Consider the following 21,687-nt stretch of genomic DNA (forward strand, 5'->3'; position numbering starts at 1 on the left):
TTCCCCACACACCCGTTATCTTTACAACTATAAATAATTCACAAATTCAAACTGAAGGTGTACAGGGCAGTGGGGAGGAGGGGGGTGGGCTGAGAATCGCAGCAGAACCTTCTGGATGCATACTTCTGAATCTTTGCATGTTCGGTCTGTGATCTTTTCACAGTTTTATGCATTTAAATAATCTCCAGTCTCTAGAGCTCCAGCTTTGCTCGTGAAGGGCCCTGTGAGATGAGAGGTCCTCCTTACCTACTTCCACTCGCCTCCCTGGGGAAATGTTTTTCAGCCAGAAGTACCAGGCCAGTTAGCAAGGACCCATGGAACAGCGTGTAATTTCCAGAGCCGGCTCCCCAAGCCCCAGCTCCCGGCCCCAGCACTTAGCTGCCCCTCCAGCGCCGAGTCATCACTTCTTCAGTCAGCCCCAGATGGGTTCTGCTCCGGGGAAGAAAGCAGCTCTGACGACATCTGCCCTTCTACTCTGTCACAAAGGTCCTCCATGAGGATGCCTGGGCCCAGCAGCTCTTAGAGCTGCGAAGGCACAGCCAGGCTGGGGAAGGCCCTTCCTCTTATTCGGAAGAGCGGTTCATTTTGTTTTTCCGAGGCAGGTAGACCTTCGGGACTTCATGACTCACATTCTTACCGGCTTTACGTAGTTATTCACTGGGCTCCCTTTGGGTGGAAGGCCAGCGAGGTTTTGATGCATTTCTCTTTGTGTAAAGCCTCGCCTGACTGCTCATACCCGTGTGGTTTATGAATTCCCTGCCTCCCCAGAGGTTAGTCATCAAGGCGAATATTTATTTGATGAAAAAAAAAGCAACTTACTCTTTGATCCTGGTGCACCTATAGGTATAAACCCATGAAGAAATGTAAATACCCCTTGTTACCATTTGCCTTCCTGAGAGCATTTAAAAATGTAGAGATGCTGTGTTTCTTATGAACTGAACTGCTCTTTTCTGAAGGCTTGAGGAGTAGATTTCTGGGAGGTGAGTTGAGGGAACGTCCTTGATGGAAACTGGGGAGTTTGTCCCTGTTTGCTCCTGGCTGGTACTAGGCTGGCCTCCTATGAAGACCTAGCTAACTACGTATTTTCCCTTCCCGACCCCATTCTTTGTAATGAAATATTTTCCAACTCCTCTTACGATCTAGGTAGAGCGCTTGTAACTTCACCTTTATTTCCTAGTTACAGCATCGGCATGCATACTTTTCTCATTTATAAAGTCATTAGCATTCCTGAGACAATTTAAATGAGGCATTTGCCTTCTGCTCCTTTTGGCAAAATTTCACCAGTGTTTTTAGCTAATTTGCTGGCATGACTGTTCTACAGTCACCCACTCCTGTTTCGTCTGATTCTCTACAGACCTGAGGTGCCACAGGGTAGCGGCAGTGTGCTCAGGAGTAGTCAAAGAATGCTTCCAGAAGGAAAGTCATCCTCGCAGGACGGGAAATACCTTGAGAGGGGAAAGGGCAAAATTGTGGAAATAAGCGGGAACCGGTCAGGACTCAGGAATTCTAGGCCTGGCTGGAAGTTGTTGGGAGGGTTTAAAAACCTGGTTCCTGGCACTCAGTAGGCACTTGATAAAGAACAGCTCATAGTACTCGTTAAATTGGGGGGGATTCTATGAAGATTACACTGCGAAAAGCTCTCCCGAGGCCAGCCCCGCCCTCAGGTCGGCACCAACTCCTTCGATGCCCTTTGACCTTTCTCCTTTCCTGCGTTGTCTTCTGACACTTCTATTAGAAACCCTTAAGTGTGGCCTCTAAATTGTTTGCAGGGGGAAAGGAACTGGGTTACAGTATTTCAGCATGTCCATGTAGGCTTATGGATCTTCAATGACCTCGTTCATGTGAGCACTCGAAGGTCCAGAAGGGGCTGATGTGACGCTTGAACTTCGGGAGGGTTTTGTGTTGTTTTGTTTTGTTTCACAAATGTTTTGGAACCCACCCTCTGCTGTTAGATAGAGAATCTCAGAAGTTAGCGCTGGAAGGATCTTTAGGCATCATGATGTCCACCACTCTCACTTGCCAGTAGGGACACTGAAGCCCAGAGAGGGTGAGCGACTTGCTTAAGGCCACACAGATATTTAGTGGGAAAGCCCACACCCTAACCTTGTTCTGACTCTGAATCTGCCCTTATTCCCCCCGCACCTCCATTTGGTGGTTTAATTTGGGAGAATGTCCCTGAAAAGCAGAGTTTCTCAGGGTCGTGTTGTGCGCCGATAATTGGTAAAGGAATAAAGTTTTCACAACTCCCAGTATTCTGTCAAACCTTTCTCTGTGAAAATACAGATAAACACCGACATACATATGCTCATGTCCTAACACCCAACAGGAACTCCAGAATTTCTATATGGGTGGGTCTTGGGATAGTAATATTACTGGAAAGGAGTGAGCCTCTCTGATCATTTGCATGGCACCTTATATTAATTTAGGAAAATATGCATTATCTATACCAAAGAAGGGGGCATCTGGTGGAGAATTTGAGGTGATGGAGAGCTAAAGCCTGTTTAAACTACCTCTTCATTTAGTCCTGGCAAGTGTGATCTGTGGAATCATTTATCTTTTGCCAGTGGTTTGAAATGCCATCTCTATTACATATTAAATGAAGATCTATTTTTAAAATATGTGTTTATTGATTTCAGAGAGAGGGAGAGGGAGATAGAAATATCGATGAGAGAGAAACATCAATCGGCTGCCTCCTGCTCACACCCTACTGGGGATCGGGCCTGAAACCCGGGCATGCGCCCTGACCTGGAGTAGAACCGGCGACCTCCGTGTGCATGGAACGATGCTCAGCCAATGGAGCCACGCTGGCTGGTGAATATCTTTCTTAAAAAATATTCTCTATTCTGTCAGTTCAGATTGCTATTGCACACTGACACTTGCTCCGTTTTTTTATATGAATAGCTTCTCTCCTGTCCCCTGGCACCAGCACCCCTCGCTTACCTCCACGGCTGGGTAAATATTTAAGAATTCTCAGACGTATTGCTTCTAGAGTGCGAAGGGATCACTTATGAGTCATGGGAGGCCCTTAACAAAGGTGTCAGGGTCCACTTGATTTTGTTAAAGTAAGAGCTTTGGCTCTACAGCCAGGTTTTCCTCCTCCATGGCTGCGGCCCGCCAGCCTCCTGCTCTAAGACTTGCTTGAATTCTGCTCAAACGAAAAGAATGTCTTTTCTAACATCCTCTGAGGCCACCGTCACCCAGACGTCGTTCTTAGTGAGCACACGACATTAGAATTGAAGGAAGTTTTAAGGCAGCCAAAGAGCAGTTCTGCTCTGACTTGCAGACATTTTTAATCTCCTAAAAATAAACCACAAGCTGCAAATAGGCAAGAATGTCCCCCCCTCGGTGTTTTCTAAATTAGCGATTTCTGAAGAAGAACACACTTTGTTTTCTGCTCAGGGCCACCTGCTGTGATTCAGTTCGTGGCTCCGTTCTGTTCAGTTCATTGAGTATGTAACAGCTTTTGTCTAACTCTGAGGGCAGAGTTGTAAGAAAAATGCCAGTGACAACAGGTGCTCTGTGAGAGTGAGCTGGGTGGTTAACTAAACTTGGAGAACACGGTAATGAACAGATTCTGCCTGTGCACTTGTGTGTGTGTGTGAAATGCCACGAGACTAAGGTACTAATGCAATACCTAAGAGTGGTATCATACGCACCATTCCCGGATGTATTTGACTAGGGCCCTATGGCTGTCCTCCCCTTTTTTTCTGATGATGTACCTAGAAAACTGAGAGCAGTCTGAAAACTGGCAACCTGAAGGCCAAATCTAGCCTGATGGTTCAGTTAACTGGGCCATACGATGTTTTAAAAAGACTTAATCCACCATTTAAAAATTGGAAGAGCTCATCAAAAATGTCTTGATTTCCAGTTGCTTTTAGAGAATGAAAAGGCCTGACAAAAGTAAGCCTGCGTCCCAGCATGGCCTCCTTGCCGGAGTTGGGCATGGGCCGCCTCATCATCAGGGGCGTGGTGCTGTACTGAGCCCCATGGGACACCTGCATGCCACCCCCAGGCATTTGGGTCGGTGAGCTTGATGGTCAGAGGAGCCTCAAGTGTGTAGAACTCCATGTGGGAAGAGCTGATGTCAGCCCACCGGCAGGGGTGGACTGACTATGGGTGGCCAATGGAATGAGGGAGACGGGGTCCAAGGCCGGGAAAGTAGCCTGCGATCAGGAGGGACGAGAAGCAGTACCAAGGAGCAGCACTGCTGTGGTGACTAGGGCACAACCCGTTCACACTGATTTTCCATTTGCTCCCAAGTTTCCCAGCTGCCTCCTCTGCCCATGGGGACCTTGACATGTGTGGTGAGAAACAGAGAGCTACAGCCAAGAGCTGAGACAGTGCAAATGATTTTTAAATGTAAAACTGGACTTTCAAACGAAGCGTGTTTGCTAATAATTCCCCCCGAGGATGCAGCAGCGGGGAGAAAGACTTGGCTTTCATTGCATTCTTTTGCTACGATGCCTGAGAGCCTTGCCCAGAAGTTTTGTAATTTAAACTCAGACAAAGAGAACAAAGGCAAGATGGTTTTCTTTGATATTATTTTCACAGCGGATTGCAAGTCAAGAAAATAAATGACCAAGCAAGCTCCGTGTTCTTTAATCTTGTTGAACGCATTGCTATGCAGCCACAGTAAGTTAACATCTAGGGACCATTCTGCCTGCACCAGAGCTCTGATCCACAAGGGCGGGACTCCATCCTTTTGGCCCGTTGGGTTCCTAAGCTCTCACTCATGTCCATAAACATTGGTCAAATTCAAAAGGGCCAAAGGTAAAATCACAACAAACCACAGTTGCATCTAAGAAAGGGGAATTTCACGAAATCTGCAATCAGGTGTGTCGTAATTGCTGTTACTTGTCTATCTTTCAACAGGATGTAGCTGGAAAGTAATCCAAATATAAACTCTTTCTAGCAATCCCACCGCCCAGAATCAGGAGTTCTGTTTCCACACACCCAAGAAAAATTTTAGGGAAAAAAAATGTTTTGCCAAATAAAAATCAGTATTTATACACCCAGTCAGGATTTATCTTTCCTGCTAAGATTTTTTTCATCTACCTTTTTTTATTCTATTGGAATATGTAAGAACCCAGAGTTTTTTCTTCACTTATTACTATTTTTGAAATTTCTGAGATTTGCTGGCAGCTCAAGTACAATAGAAACCACATGTCTTACTTCATTGGGAGGACAATAGTGTCACTTTAGAAATTATAACAGTTAGATGTTGGGCTTCCTGAATTGGTTACCTGGTTTTCTTGTCTTTTTTCTCTATTGTTTATCTCTTCTAGAATTTTCTTACCACTCTTCAATGAATTCTTTAATTTCAGTTCCCAAGAGAGCGCTTGTTCTCTCTCCCTCCCTCTCTCTCAGTTTCTGGTTTGTCCCCTGCTCCCTGCATTGCTGTTTCCTTCAGGTTCCTTTTGGTTGTCATTGTTTTGATTGGGTACCTCTCTTGCTTTCCTTTTGGAGCCTTCGCTCAGGTATCTGGTGCTTTTTGACTGGACACAGTATCGACAGTCCCGTACTTACCCGTATTAATGTGATATCAACAAACAGAACTGGAAATTCACATTTTCAAGGTGATGCTCAAATCCAAAAACCAAGTTCAACGCACAGTTAGCGACACTTGCCTTATGCAGGCATCATGCCCCGAGCCGAGGGAGACGGGCGGGGAGCAGGACCTACAGGTCCCACCTTCGCGGAGGTGAGACATTTTGGAAAATGCTCAAAGCGCCGTGGGGACTCAGAGAGGGAGTGGTTATTTCCTACCCGAGGATACGGGAAAGAAGGTCGAGAAGACTGTCTAGCCGGGCAGTGTCTCTTATCACTGAGGATGCCGTAGACTTTCACCCTTGGTAACAGTCCCCTCGGTCCCTGCACTTTCACAATGAGCTGCTGGGCCTGGAGGCCGACACCTGATCAGAAATACCTGGGAAATAAGACTTATTTAGCCTTAGTCATAGAATGACACCAGAAAGAGTAGGAGCAAAGAGTATAGGAGAAGTTGTAGGAGGGCACACCTGAGAACACATTGGAAATATAACATTATCACCTGAATCAATGTAAGAACTTTTGAAAACTGGTATTAATAGAAAATCTTTATCATCATGATTATCATAATTTTTAAAAATCTGGCTTTAAAGCAACCCAAAGCAACATGCATGTTTTCCTAAACATCAAAAAATAGAAAAACTGTTTTGCTAGAGGTATTTGCAGGCTGGGAGGGCTCTTCTAAAATGCAGACCGAGGGGCGTGTGCACATATATTGTCTTCTTGCTAAATCCCATGTCATCCGGCGTTTACTGCGGGCCCTGTCACAGCTGAAATTCGCATAGTGCTTTCAGGTCGGCTCTTACAAAGCAGCCCCGCATTTGTTATAAGTCCTGTACATTTATTAGCCTTGCTAATGAATACATTTTCCTCCTCTCTGTTCTTAGGACAAACCAGCACCTGCCAAATTTTTGAGACAGCTCGCGGCTTAGCGGAAGGCTCATCTAAATAAAGGCCGGCTAAAGTGACGTCGTGGGGATCTAATCCTTCGCGCTGCTCGCCCCGTGTGACCATAAGGCTGATCTGCAGGTTTCTTCTCTCCCGGGCTCCGTGTTATTAGGTCTCAGGCCCTGGGACCAGCCGACAGGAGCAGTGCAAAATGAGGAAGGTCAGAGATAAATGCCAGCAGCAGGGGCCCCGCGGCCTCCAGAGTGAGAGTGTCTCTGGCCATCAAAGGAAATAGCAAACTGCACCTTCTGTCCCAGGACACAGCCACCTACCACAGAGCACCAGACTGCGCTGCGGCCAGGAACTTCCTGCAGCCTGACCGGGACGTGGCCGTGGCCACTGGATGTGTGCCCTAGGGCACAGTTAGAGCTGGGACGTCCAACACGAGGGAGGGAGGTGGGGATGTCTCCCGTGAGGCCCGCAGCTCTGGGCTGGGCCCGGTAGCTCTGCAGGCTCCCCGCCTCCCGCAGGCCCTGCCAGGCTGTCCCTAACTCCCACCCCGCACCTCACACCCCGCACCGGGCCTCTTCTGCTCCTCCCAGCCTGCCCCTGATCGCTGCCTCTTCGCCGAGATGGAGACGTGAGCCTGCGGTGACGGTGACGATGACAGCAGTGTGTGTGAATGGAGGCAGCCTGGTGAACCCCCCCTACGCCAGGTGGGATCGGCGGGATAGCGTGGAGAGCGGCTGTCAGGCGGAGTGCAACCAGGAGGAGGGCGAGGGGCAGGCTCGCCGGCTGACACCCTTCGAGAAGCTGACCCAGGACATGTCCCAAGATGAGAAGGTGGTGAGAGAGATCACGCTGGGGAAGCGGATCGGCTTCTACAGAATCCGAGGGGAGATTGGAAGTGGGAACTTTTCCCAAGTCAAGCTCGGGATTCACTCCCTGACCAAAGGTAGGCTCTGCCCTGTGGTAGCAGAACCCGGAGTGGGGGCGGGCTAGGGGCCCAGGGCCGAGGAAGTCAGTGAAGCCTTGTCACCCGAGGCCCTGTCCTCTGCTATTACAGTTAATTTTCACGGTAATGGGGTGAGGGCAATGTTTTATTTTAAATATGTTTTTATTGATTTCAGAGAGAGGAAGGGAGAGGGAGAGAGAGAGGGAAACGTCAATGATGAGAGGGTCATTGATGGGCTGCCTCCTGCACGCCCCCTACTGGGGATCGAGCCCGCAACCCGGGCATGTGCCCTGACCGGGAATGGAACTGTGACCTCCTGGTTCATGGATCGATGCTCAACCACTGAGCCGCGCCGCTCGGGCGAGGGCAATGTTTTTACTTTCACTTTACAGACGGGGAAGCTGAGATCCACAGAAGTCACGTGTGGCTCCAGCAGTTCAACTTTAGATGATTCTGACCCCAAACGCTCTCCCCCAACACCATGAGATGGACTCCCTCGAACACCGAGGGGACTCTGTCCTAGTGACATGGTGTGTAGCTTGGTTCCAAGGCAGCTCATAATCCAAGCCCTTGCCTATGCCTCCTGTTTGCATTCGTGTGTCAACGCCAAGGACACAGCATGGCCCGGGAGACCTCCCGCATCGCCACTGCCAGGGGACAGCAGGGCCCGGTCTCCCCTCCTGACCCGAGGCTGCTACTGTGTTATATTTGCGGAAAAGGGACTTGCCCTCAGGACCTGCCCTGCTTCGGTCTACTCTGCTGCTCTCACTGTTGCCGGGCCCCTCGCTGTCTACCAGAGACCACACCTGCTTGGTGCCGGTCACTCCGGCTCCTAGAGCAGAATCGCCCAGCACGCTGGCCTCAGGGAGGAACTCCACAGGGAGGTGGCACTTCCCCGGTCACCTCTCCCTTAGCTGAAGCCTGGGCATATCAGATGGAGTTACAGGGCAGAAAGGGAACGCTCGCAATTGGTGTAATTTACCAACTTCCTAAGCCCATGGGCTCACTCTGCCCTCTCGCTGAGAGCCCCGTCCAGACGCGTTCTCTCCTAGGACCAGCTGCCTGCCGCCCTGCCTGCAAGGCCACCCTTTTCCTGCATGAATTGCCTTCTGTTTTCTCTCTTTCTCCACCCTCCAATCCCACGTTCCTCCCATCTCCGTGTCTGACCCTACAGAAACCCGCCCCCCACGTGTGCACACCACATACACACACACTCCCGAGTCCCCTTCCGCACTGCCCGAGCCCGAGGGTCCGGGCCCACGTCTTCCCATCCCGGCTACTCGCCCTGCTTAACTGGATAAGCTGAGTCCTCCTGCGAGCCTCAGGCGCCCCCCTTATGAAATGTGGCCAGCGAACAGGGCTTACTCTGCTCATAAAAGGGGACCTTGCTCTGTAACTCAGATCTCATTGGGACGGATGTTGCTTTTCAATGATCTAGAGCAAGAATGAGGGAAAAAAATCAACGCCTGGGGAGGTGGGGCCAGAAATGGAGACAGAGACATGACTAGGGAGCGGAGAGAAGTTGGACAAAGGCCAACCAGGGGAGGAACTCAGGGAGGCGACAGTGTTGGGCCCAGCAGAGCGTGCAGAGGCGATCGTCTGAGTGACGCCTGCCGGACGGTGCCAGCTCGGAGCTGTCTGCCGAGCTTGGGTTCAGACGGTAGAGTCCAGTGCCCAGGAAACAGGGTGGGAAGGTGGGCAGAGCATGGACTTGAGGGGCAGACAAACTTGTTTCAAACCCTTGTTCCGTCACTTACTAGGATCTGACTTTGGGCATATTTCTTAGCTTCTTTGGTCCTCGGTCACCACAGCTGTGAGATGGAGACAATGGTTCCTTGAAGTGTTGAGCACATTAGAAATAAAATACATGAAGGTCATGCTCATAGTAGCCACTCGATAAATACTCGCTATCATTGGCACAGCTCTATTTTTCCCCTTAAACTTACTTCAAAATGAAATTTAATATTGTTAAAATAGTGAAAACCCAACATGACCTGCACTATGAATACAAGGTAATGGCAAAGATAAATACAGTGCAAACAAATTTAACAGTTTTATTATTTGTTTATTTGTTTGTTTATTTCCCCAGCCGCCGCGTCCCTGGAATAGGACCTCACAGTGCAGGGGGTGGGCTGTGTTCAGGGGGCCTCTGTGGACCCACAGCGGGGAAGCGGAGCCAGGCCTCAGGATGTCACCGTCCTCCCCCTCCTCTTTCTCAGGGCCACGTGGTTTCTCGTTGCCAGTTCCTGTGACGAACGTCTGCCGTCGTCACACTTTCTTCCGCAGAGGGACTTTCTCTGCCTCACTGTCAGAAGGCACGTGGCCAAGAATGATGCCGTGGTTCCCACAGCCGCACGCTCTCAGCTTTCTTGTCTGCCCACCGGCGTGTTTCATTGTATTTCAGCTCAGATTTGAAGCGAGCGAACGAGTTCAGGGGTGGGCAAAAGTAGGTTCAGAGCTGTGAGTATGTGAAACACATACTTACTTGTATTATGACTTATTTATTTAAGTATTTATTATGGTACTATTATTTATTATTACTATTATTATTGACCTGCTTTCCCCCCCTCCCCCTGTATGATTGCTCACTGGCCAACCGATGATGGGCCACCTTGGAGTGAAGGGCATCCTGTGTCGAGTCAGCAGCAGCCCTTAGGGTCCCAGCCTCAGCAGAGCCCAAGGTCCAGACAAGTGTGTCGTGGATGGCGAGCAGAGAGCGGCAAAGAGGGGCAGGCACAGGACCAGGCACGTCCGCTGTAGAGACGGCCGGGAGCGGGAAGTCAGCACAGACGGCGTGTAATTCCCGAGGGGCTCCAGGGTGCGGTGGAAGGAAAGCGGCGGCTGGTGTTTGTGCAGTGACCCCCTTCCTGAATTCCGCAGGCTGCCGCTGTATCGTGAAATTAAGTTAATTCTAGTCCCTCGAGTTTCGGAGAGCACGGCACTTTCCTGCGGCGCCGCTGGGCACTGTGGTGGCCGTGGTGGCACATGATCCTCACTGCTAACCTGCTCTATTGTCCGAGGTACAAGTTATCCTCTGGTCACGGGACAATGGTGCCAAAGGGGAGGAAGGTCAGAAGCACAGGCATCCGGGAAATGGGATCAACGAGCAAGTTCAAACAGGCCAGAGGACGTACCCGCAGGCACCTGGGCACATCAGACCAACGCGACGGGGAAAGGGATCCCGAGGTCGTCTCCCGACTCGCGGGCCCTCCCGTAACACCCCAGTCCTGGCACCATGCCTCATCCTCTCCTGGGGTTGCACCCCCCAGTGAGCCCGAGCGGAGGAAAGGGTAGGAAAATGAGGCTGAGAGGAGCTGAAAAGGGGGAAGGAGGGGACACCGGGGGCAAGCCCAGGTGAGGCGAGGCAGACAGACGGCAGCGCAGGTGCTGGGAAACAGGCTCGGGCAGGACGGCAGAGTCCAGACGGAAAGACTGTGGCTCGGAAATGCAGAGGGGACACTTGGCTACTCTGAGCAGACCGGGTGGAAAGAAAGGGGGAGCATTCCCCGAGAAGCTGTAGCTCTAAAAGAGGAAGGGGCGTCACTGGTGAGTGTTAGGAAGCCTGGCTGGGAATGTCGGTGCCCTTCCCACAGCCGGATTCGGGCATACGGATTGCGACTCCTATCAATGCCGTCCCCATACGAAGCCAGCTTGCTCAGGATTGTCACAGGCTTCCTAGGATAAGAGAAGGGAGCAGTTTCCTGGGAAGGCAGAGGGTCTCTGTGCCAGGGGCAGCTCCCAGGACAGTGGTTTTTAAAAGGCACCAGCCGCCCTGGCCGGTTGGCCCAGCTGGTTGAGCCTCATGCTGGGCACCAAAAGGTTGCTGGTTTGATTCCCGGTCGGGGCACACGCCCAAGCTGTGGGCTCGTTTTTCTCTCTCTCCCCCTCTCCCTTCCCATCTCTCTAAAAAAATCAATTAAAAAATATTTTAAAAAATAAATAAAATAAATAAAAAGGCTCCAGCTGCTCTGATCTCTAGAAAAACGGCTCCGGCACAGGCCCCTGCTGGCTGGCATTTATTTTTGTGGCTAAGAGCTCAGGTTCCCCCGGGGGCCTTGCAAGCGGATAGGGCAGGCTGGAGCCCTCGTGATTAGAAAGCAGACCGATTAGAAATTTCTCAAAAGAGATGACGCACTGGGCTTCTGAATGTTTTATGTGCCATCTGTTGTCACAAACAAAAGTAAAAGCCGCAGCAGTATCCATCCCTTTTCCTCCCGCTGCCCTTCCCGACCTCTCCTCCCGTCTTCCTCTCCTTGTCTCATGTTTCAGGAGCCCTCTCCTCTCCTCTCCTCTCCTCTCCTCTCCTCTCCTCTCCTCTCCTCTCCTCTCCTCTCCTCTCCTCTCCTCTCCTCTCCTCTCCTCTCCTCTCCTCTCCTCTCCTCTCCTCTCCTCCCCTCCCCTCCCCTCCCCTCCCCTCCCCTCCCCTCCCCTCCCCTCCCCTCCCCTCCCCTCCCCTCCCCTCCCCTCCCCTCCCCTCCCCTCCTGTTACTCACCAGCTTGTCTACTCCTCCCGTTAATATAATACACTCTCGGTGCCCACACTTGGCTCTGGGCCTTTACAGAGATGGGAGAGATACAGTTCTAGCCCAAGGGGGTCACACTGTGTGATGGAGACAGACAGGAAACAATTGATCAGTGTTGTCACCCAATAAGGCACAAAGGGTGGGCCCAGCTGTGCCCCGGGGTGTCAGGAAAGGGTGAGTTGACCAGGAAAGCTTGTGTTGGATCGTGAGGTCTGAGGAGACATTAGACAGGACACAGGGGAGAGGGAATTCCAGGCAGAGAGAGGGTGTGAAGCGCATGGAGGTGTGAGCCCGTCTGGGGAGTATTTGCAGATTTGAAAGCAGTTCACCGAGGCTGGAGCCTGGGACGCACACGCAGGGTAGTGGGGTATGCAGTGGGCGCTGTCAGCAGGGGCTGGGTCCTGGAGGACCTTCTTGCATATTTGGACTGTGTCATTTTGGTGTCAGGGAGCCATTGAAGAAATTAAAGCAAGCAATTAATACAAGTAATTTAAGAGTTTTTGATTTCAGCGAGGAAGGTGAACTGGAGGTCGGGGTGTGACAGGAGCCAGGGAAGTCAGAATAAAATATTAGTCCAGTGGTCCAGGTGAATGTTGATGTCCGTCTCAACTTGGGAATGGCAGTGAGGTTGGAGAGGAGGCGGTGCGTCTGAGAAATATTTTAGGAGACTGGAGAACCTTGTCGTCTGGATGAGGGAGAATGGGGGAGACAAGGGACAAGCAGAACTGGGGAAGGCTCCCAGGTCTCCAGCTTTGATAATTAGCAGTCAGTAGTGTATACAGAACAAATGGGTTTGACAGTAAAGACTTGGAGGTGCATGGACGTCATGAAGTAATGAGTCCAACAGCCATCTCGGAGCCCAAGAGAAAGTATGAATGAGAAACCAAGGCTCGGAGCTTAGCAAATCCAGGGTCTGGTAAAAGTCTTGGGTGTCCTGGTTACAAGCTCCTTGGTGCCAGACCTTGTATCATATTGATCCTTGGAGTCCCCCCACAGGCATTATAAATAATAAGCATTTAACAAGTGTTTGGTGAGTTAAGTTGGCACACTAGCTTCTCAAGAAAATTTAGTATTGGTGGGAAGAGAGACTGGAGGGAGCAACGCAGGGCAGTGCTCTCTGGGAGGTTCCCTGTGCCCTAATCTCTCAGGCGGGCCGGGCTGGAGAGCTAACTCAGTCTTCACCGAAGCTTAATAGAGAAGATCACTGATTTTTTTAAAAAAAGAAGGAAAAAAAGATCTCTTTCCTCTTGAAAATATTTTTTAAAAAGCAAGTAAAAACCACGTTTTCTTTTTAAAAAAAATAGTAAGTGGCTTCTGTGACTCCATCCTAAAAATAAGTCCAATATTAGAAATACAATAACCGAAAAAATGTTCATTGTGGTGTTACTCGTAGTGCAACGGACCGGCGGTAACTTATATAATCCAGCAACATAGTAGTGGCCACGTGAATGAAAGCGCACACGCTGGACGTGGGGTCACACAGCCACCCAAAATCTCGACAGCGAGGACGGTGTGGCAACGTGGAAGACGCGCGAGGCAGGACAGTAAATGAGAAAGCAGCGCACAAAACTGCGCCTACGCGAGGCGGCCGCCCCCCCCCCGCGTTCCTGCGCGGGCTGCATAAGATCGTTCCTTCCACGGGTACTCGCCGGGCATCTCCTGGGTCACAGGCCCTCCTCTAGGGACGGAAGACGCCGCAGGAACAGAAGAGACGACAGTCTCTGGCGTGTGGAGCTTGTGCTCTAGGAGGGAGACAGACCAGTCAGTCAGTGAAACAGTCATCGTGCTCGGTAGTGATAAGAAGGAAACAGGGCAGGAAGGGGGACAGGAGCACCGAGCGCGGCCGAGCCAGGCGAGCTGGCCAGGGACAGCCTTGCCGAGGAGGTGACCATTGGACAGAGAGCGATAAGGGACCTGGCCGTGGATGCCTGTGAGGGAGAGTGGTCGGGAGAGGGGGCAGCAAGCCTGAGAGCGCCAGGGTGGGAGCGTCCCGTGTACTCGAGGAGCGGCCGAGGGGGATGAGGGCAGACAGCAGCCGGGACCTGGTCGTGTGGGACCAAGATGTCATAGCACGAACGTTGGCTTTTCCTCTGAGTGACACCAGAGCCTTGGGGGGAGCAGAGAAGCGACGTGATCTGGCTTGTGCTTTAAGAGGATCACCCTGGCTGCTCTGTTGAAATTAGACTGCGAGGGATCAAAGGCAGAAAAGGAGAGATCAGTCATCCAGGCAAGAGGTGACGGTGCCCTGGACCAGGGCGGCAGCAGTGAGCGGCTGAGGAGTGGCTGGACACTGCCACATCCTTTGACTTTTTTTCTTTCTTTCCAGAAAAGGTGGCCATTAAGATCCTGGACAAGACCAAGTTAGACCAGAAAACCCAAAGGCTGCTGTCCCGCGAAATCTCCAGTATGGAGAAACTGCACCACCCCAACATCATCCGCCTTTACGAAGTCGTGGAGACCCTGTCCAAGCTCCACTTGGTGATGGAGTACGCAGGGGGCGGCGAGCTGTTTGGGAAAATCAGCACCGAAGGGAAGCTCTCGGAGCCCGAAAGCAAGCTCATCTTCTCCCAGATCGTGTCCGCCGTGAAGCACATGGTGAGTGGGGGGAGGAAGGAGAGTCTTGCCCTCATTCTACCCACAGAGGGGCGTGGGGCTTCCGTCCACCATCGTCCAGGTGTCCCAGAGGGTGTCAGTCCTACAGGGCGGACGGGAGTTCCTCCCGTGACAGTCAGAAGCCTGGCTGTGCTCACGCTCCTGGCCTCTGAAGCACCGCCCAGGAGTCTCCAGTTCCAGGGTGGCCTCCTGGCTTCTGGAAGTCAGCAGGGGTCGCTCTGAGCAGCCCGGTGACACTCCCCCACTCCGAGGTCGCATCTGTCTCGCCAGAGAGCTAGCTCCGTGCTGTTTCCCGGCCTCGCCTTCCTAACCCTGTGTCGAGGGTGCCTGCCCCCCTGCGAACACGTCTCACATTCCAAATCCTCCCCACGCCGCCCCGCCCGGCTCAGGCCCGGCTCTCCGACGCGCTCTTCGGTCTCACAGCAGCTCACAACGGTCTTCCTCGACTCTGCTGAGCTCCTTTCACTCCTGCTGCCTCTCGCTCAGACTTGACTGTGTCACTCTTTAGTTCTAGGATTCTTTTTTTTTTTTTTTCCCCAAACAGATCTTTATTGATTTCAGAGAGAGGAAAGGAGGGAGAGAGAGAGGGAGAGAGAAACATCAATGATGAGAGAGTCATTGATCGGCTGCAGCCCGCAACCCGGGCCTGTGCCCTGACCGGGAATCGAACCCCGATCGCCTGGATCCTAGGTCGGCGCTCAACCGCTGAGCCACGCCCGGCCGGGCTCTGGGATTCTTTCTTCAGCTAAATCTGGACTCCCAAAGCACACTCCCTAGATCTTCTAAGAGCCGGTGCTGGGCAAGGGAGGACTGGGCTGCAGACCCAGCAGTCGCTTCCAGGACTCCGCCGGCTGCCCGCTTTACCCGGGTCTCAGGCCGTCCAACGGGCAGGAAAGAGACGCCTGTCTGGGGTCTGTGCTAGTGGAGAGGCTGTTTCTAATTCACTCCTCTGCCCGGATGTTGTGCATCAAAGCCTGGGATCAGTGACCTCCTGGCCAAATAATCAGCAGGGGAATCGTGACCTGGGGGACCCAAGACAGCGGTCAGGAGGGCGCGGGGCAGGAAGCAGAAGCCAGCCAGGGAGAAGAGCCTGATCGCAGCGTGTGTGGGGGCGTTGGGCTGTGGTACCCCAGCTGTCATTTAAGTGCCCCTAGGGTGGTGAACCTTCCCAGGGTCAGGAACAAGCCGCCGCATGGCCCAGGAGACCAGCTGGGACAGGGGTCTTCAGGTCTCCTTGGAAGAGCTCAGAAGGGGATCCAGCAGCAGAGGGTGCAGGCGGAGGCCCCCACGCTCGAGCCCTGAGGCTCCTCCCAGCTCTCTGGTCGCCACGGGACGAATCCCAGACAAAGCTCCAAATTTCACGGAGGGTGTTTGCCCAGCGCCAGCACCGCCCTCCCGCAGCGCCCCCGCGAGGCGCCCTCCAGGGTCGCGTTTTCCAAGCTGGAGAACCGACGCGGCTGGTACCGTCCAACCTACAGTTCACCGGGCCGTCGGGCCCCCAAAGCCTGGGTTCTTACCCCCGGCGGCCCGAGGTTTCCAAGGGCCCTGGAAACCGTCCCCCGGAGCCCTTGGGGCGGAGGGCTGCGCGCGTCTGCACCGTCGGGGGTCCGGAGCGCGGGGCGGGGCGGGGCGCCCCTGGTGGGACCTGGGCACCCGCAGCCCCCCCCCCCCCCCGCCTCCCGCGGAACAGAGGGGGAGCCCGCGGGACCGCTGGGGAGGCCGCGCCTTCCTCGGCCAGCGATCGCTGGGCCATAAGACACCGTCTACGGCCGCAAAACGCAGGATTGCCGCCTCGTCGGGTTTCGGGGCGGTGGTTCCGTCGGGTCTGGGTCTCACTTCTGGCCCCGACTCCGCAGGCGCCACGTGTGGGCCAGACGCCGACCCTCCACCCCGCGGGACACCGACGGCCTCCGCCTCCGCGCGGCCCGTGGGGGGGGGGGCCTTCCTCGCGCGGGGGCGCCGGCTCCGGGAGTGACGCGTCCCCTCTGTCTCCTCCCACAGCACGAAAACCAGATCATTCACCGAGACCTGAAGGCGGAAAACGTGTTCTACGCCAGCAGCACGTGCGTGAAGGTGGGCGACCTGGGCTTCAGCACGGTGAGCCGGCGGGGCGAGACGCTGAGCACCTTCTGCGGGTCCCCGCCCTACGCCGCGCCCGAGCTCTTCCGAGACGAGCACTACGTGGGCGCCTACGTGGACATCTGGGCCCTGGGGGTGCTGCTGTACTTCATGGTGACGGGCACCATGCCCTTCCGGGCGGAGACCGTGGCCAAGCTGAAGAAGAGCATCCTCGGGGGCGCGTACAGCGTGCCCCCCGACGTGTCGGAGCCCTGCCTGCGGCTCATCCGCGGGGTGCTCCAGCCCACGCCCAGCGAGCGCTACGGGCTCGACTCCATCATGCAGCACGAGTGGATGCGAGGGGTGCCGCACCCCGCCGCTCTGGAGCCGTTCCGGCTGGACCCCGCGCACCTGTCGGCGGGCGGCGCGCTGGGCGCGGAGGAGAGGGAGGTGAGGAGCGCGCTGGCGCGCCTGGGCGTCACGGAGGAGCACCTGCGCAACAACCGCGGCGGCGACGCCCGCAGCCCCGTCACCGGCCTCTACCGCATCCTGCTGCACCGCGCGCAGCGGCGGGCGCTGGAGGCCGCCCCGGGGCCGCCGCGGCCGCGCCCGCAGGAGCCGGACCTCAGGAAAGGCTCCCGCGTCTGCAGGGGCGTGAGGCACACGTCCAAATTTTGTTCAATTTTATAAATTGCGTCAGACTGTTGTTGGTCACTGACCCGGGTCACCGTTCGTGGCTGCTGTTAAATTTTTTTCACGGTCAGCTTGGCGGAGGGGGCATTTTTTTGTAATTTTTAAATAAATTTAAATTTAAGGTATCGCTGCCCCACCCCCAGCACACACGCGCGCGCACACACACACACACACACACACACACACACACACACGTGTATGAGCTCAGATTCTGGCTTGATTTACTATCCGCTCTTGTTCCCAGACTCTAGCATTCATCCCTTGATTCAAGAAATGTTTCTTGGGTGCCTCCTGTGTGCCAGGCACTGTGTAAGGTGCCGGGGAAACAGCAGGAACCGAAGCCGGCAGGGTCCTTCCTGTGTCACGCAGGCTCTTCCAGTGCCGGGCAAAGGCACTAACAAAAAGGATTTCCGCGAAGAAAACTTTGTCAGCAGTGGTGGGTGCTATGCAGAGAACTCAGGCAGGGTGCCGTGCAGTGAGGGGCTCGCTGCTCTGGGTCGGGTCACTGGGGACGGCCACTTGGAGTGGGTGGGATCTGAATGAGTGGCAGGAGTCACCCTCCAAAGGCAGACCCAGAGCCGTCCAGGCAGCCAGAGGTCGCAGGCTGGGTCCCTCCCCGACGGGGCCTGAGACCAAGGCCTCCACGCAGAGCAGTGTATGTGGGAACTGACCCGGGAGCAGGAGTGGGGCGGGGGGTCACGGGCAAAGCCAACACAAGTTGGCCAGTTAGGGGTGAGCGGTCCTCACCTGCAGGCCTCTCTGAGGAGCCTTAGGAAGCACACCTCAGGTGTCTGCCCAGGGTACAGAGGGAAAACTTTATCCATCAGCTCCTGGGCACCACTGCTCCAGAGCAGCCCAGGGTGTCCCCTGGCCGCACTCTCACATTATGCTGTGTGAGTGCCAGAGGGGTTCCCAGCGCTCCCCATGCCCCATGTCAGAGATGCCCTGGGAAGTAAGAGGTACACACCCCAGGACTGAGACGAGGTGTGGCCAAGTAGGTTGTGCACAAAGCCGTCCAAGCTTGCGTGGAAATGGTGCAAGCTTTTTCCTCGGTGCCTGGAGGAAGCGGTGGGGCTGAAGGGGTCTGAGGTGCACACAGGAGCTGTTAACACAACCCCACCCAACCCGGCTCTGCTCGGATCCGCCCTCTTAAATCCAACCCATTGCAGTCAGCGCCTCCAAGGGGGTGGGACCTGGAAGGACTGAATGCAGCGGGATCAGAAGCAGCTACCCCTGTGGTCAAGTTCTGGTCCATCTGAATCACCTGGAGGGCTTGTCCACACAGACCGTGAGGCCCCAGCCCCAGAGTTTCTGATTCAGCACGCCTGGGGTGGGGCCCAAGAGTCTGCATTCCTCACAATTCCTGGGTTATGATGCTGCTGCTAGTGAGGGACCACACTGCGAACACGACTAAGCTACAGTCCTCACTGCAGCTGGTCCCGAGGCTAGAACTGGACTCATCCCATCCTAACTTTCCCTCGCCTCTGGCCAGCACGTCAGCTGGTCTCGGTTGGGTAGCATGACCCAGAACTTGATCACCAAGGGATCTGAGCCTTCGGCTGCCTCCAACCTCAGTATCATCCCCGCAGTAGGCTAGGACCAGCTCAGGTGCCCTTCACTCCAAGTCATGGTTAAATGTTCCCGTGGTAACAAACTGTCCTTTGTTCCTGTCCCATATCTGTCCCTCACCCTCCACCCCCGGCCCGATACCCTGACATCCACTCGCCCACATCCCCCTGGCTTCCTGACAGCGCCCACCTGCCAGGCTCTGCAGCTCCTTCAATGTCTGAGCTACTTCCTCCCAGACACAGGCTGTTTCTCTGCTCAGGTGTGGGGGGACCTGGCCGGCGGAGAGTAACCAAGATACCAGAAGAGGACCTGGAGCATCATCTCTCATCTGCCTCCCTAGACCCCGGCAGGGACTGCAGGCAAGGGAGACCCATGTGAGGGGGAACCCCGGTGTTCAACATTTTCAGGCTCCCCACCCTCTTGCTCCTTAGACCCCGGTCTCCCACCTCTTCCTAGCAAGGCCCTGCCTTCGATAAAGGAGAGCGGTCAAGGCTGAGTATTTATCTCCCATGCAGCTCGACCACCCTCACAGCCAGATCCTGGCCTCTCGGTCATTTCCTCTGCTGCTGAGGGGGCTCTCCTGAGCCTGTGCTCAGAGGCCCTCGGTTTTCACAGGATCCTTGAGCACCAGGTGACTTAAGCCTGTGAGTTACTTTCCTCCCAGCTTCCAAAGCAGTTAATGCAACCCAGTCTTTATCATCTCCCCAAACTGTCCAAGCACCACAAGTGCACATGATCCAGTGCTCATGGTCCACCCCTGCCCGTAGGTGACCGTCTTGGCAATAACCGTGCTGCTCCTGCGTGCCGGGCATGCCAGCACCCTGCTCGCCAACAATGTGTTAGGTTCCCCTGATACCATCATGTCTTAGTGGCGTAAAACAGCAGAGATTTATTATCTCACAGCTCTGTGATAGAAGTCCAGCATGGGCCTCATTGCGCTAAAATCAACGTTGTGTTTTGTCTGGGCTCCTTTCCTGAGGCCCCTGGCTTTTTCCTGCTTCTAGAGATGTCCCACATTCCTTCTCTCATGGTTCCCTCCCTCTGTCCTCAAAGCTGGCATCTCCCTGACATCCTTCATGGCAACTTCTGACCACAGTCCAGAAGGCTTTTAAGGACCTATGTGATTAGGCTGGGCTTATCCAGGCCATCTAGAAAGTTCTTCCATCTCAAGGTCTTTAACCTTAACCACCATGTAGGGTAACATCCTCAGGATCCAGAGATGGTCATCTTTGGGGGCCAGCCCATCATTCTGCCGACTACACACAGCAATGGGATGTTTGCATGACTGACAAGTAAACCATCTCTAACCTCCTACCCTGAGGGTCTACTTTATGACCATTCTGGGTATCAACTGTCTTAGCCTGAATTCTCCAAGACAGCAGAGCCTGAGACAAAAGCCTGCAGGCAAGTCATTTTTTTGGGAAATGACTCCAGGGTGCAGGGCACACAGAAACAGGAAAGCCAACGTAAAGATGCATTGCTGAATTGGCCACAGGAAGCTGGTCATTGATTCTACAGGGCCTTCTGGATGCTGCTTAGAACTGTCTGCCCAGGGGATGGAAGGAAAAAGCCTGTATCCACCAGCGAGTGTCCACCACTGGTCAATGGTGACCCCATGGGAACCTAACCCCTCTGCACTTCTGGGATGGGAAATTTTGAGTAGCAGATGAGTTCTGCAGGGATCCCACAGCACAGTGAGGCTGAAGTGGAGGGTGTTAGCCGGAATCTGAGGGAAAGTGCTCTCCTATTCTCTGAGACCCTGGTGAAGATCACAGGGCAGCGGAGGTCTGAGTGGGGCCCAAGGTTTCTGATGTGTGGGTCTAAGGCTCTAAGGCTGGAGTACACTTGGCATGTTTGAGGAGCAGAGAAGACAGGTTGAGTGTGGTACTGAGCTGAGAATGGCACTGGCAGGGACCAGATCCCGTAGGAGCGTCCAAGCCTGAATGAGGAATGTGACGCCTGGGGTGAAAAAGTGCTTACTACTGAGTAAGGCAGTCCAGGCAGCCGCAGGATGGAAGCAACTCAAGCTGGGCCCCAAAGATCAACCAGATTTTGCTCAGGTGGGCTGGAGCTTTTGCAAAACAAATTCAATAACTTTTTAATTTTTTTTATTACTGATGCGTGCACAAAGATGGAATAGGACAAAAAAGAGCTCCTCGTTTTTCCCTTGTAAACATTCCCATGAGATTGCATTTTGTTATAAGCTAGAGCCCTGATGATATAGAAACTTCCTGAGGATTGGTTTTCATAACCTCCAGCATCAAATCCCTGCCTTTACAACAATTTGGAGGAGGTGTGTGTGGGGGAACACAGGTCAACTATTTTCTTCCACCACCAATTGGGGGGGTGGTGAGGAGCCTATGATTCAATGAAGAGCAGTTGTTAGAACTTTTAGAGAGAGTATTCACTTTTGTGTCAAGATTATGTAGCTCTAAGTTACTTTAAGATCCTGCTTCATCCTTGCTCTGTTGATTTCCACTTTACTGTTTCTTAGGACATTTCAAACAGCAGAGGAGACGAAGTGTTTCAACTAAGTCATAGAAGGATCAAAAGTAATGTCGTTCGCATCTATTTGAGTTTCGTCTGGTGTTGATCTTAGACTAGTGTTCATAAAAATAAAAACCCAGAAGGTGGGGGAAAGTACACAAACTCAGTTGAGAAGGGTCAGGCTCTTATAGCCGTACGAATTAGGGTTTGAGAATGTGTGTAAGTGACCTCAGAGAACACTGGCCTTTTTCTGAATGACCCAGAGGAACAGGAGACTGTCTCAGGAAATAAATGGAATAAATGCAATCCTAAGAGTTGACAGGACTCTCAGAGATTACCTAATCCAATGTTACT

At 53.4% G+C, this 21,687-nt stretch overlaps 2 protein-coding genes across 2 annotated transcripts in view; one reads left to right on the forward strand and one right to left on the reverse strand.

Moving 5' to 3' along the window:
- NIM1K (NIM1 serine/threonine protein kinase) overlaps window positions 1-17,401 on the forward strand; it is a 29,592-nt gene extending 12,191 nt beyond the window's left edge. The window contains exons 2-4 of the mRNA XM_081131937.1: window positions 6,435-7,390; window positions 14,240-14,508; window positions 16,528-17,401. Of these exons, the coding sequence (XP_080988063.1) occupies window positions 7,099-7,390; window positions 14,240-14,508; window positions 16,528-17,274 (1,308 nt within the window). The 5' untranslated portion in view covers window positions 6,435-7,098 and the 3' untranslated portion in view covers window positions 17,275-17,401. The remainder of the gene's footprint in view (window positions 1-6,434; window positions 7,391-14,239; window positions 14,509-16,527) is intronic.
- Window positions 1-21,687, reverse strand: part of TMEM267 (transmembrane protein 267) — a 429,802-nt gene that overhangs the window by 330,478 nt on the left and 77,637 nt on the right. The window lies entirely within an intron of this gene.

This window comes from Miniopterus schreibersii, assembly GCF_964146895.1.
Source record: "Miniopterus schreibersii genome assembly, chromosome: 3".
NCBI lineage: Eukaryota > Metazoa > Chordata > Mammalia > Chiroptera > Miniopteridae > Miniopterus > Miniopterus schreibersii.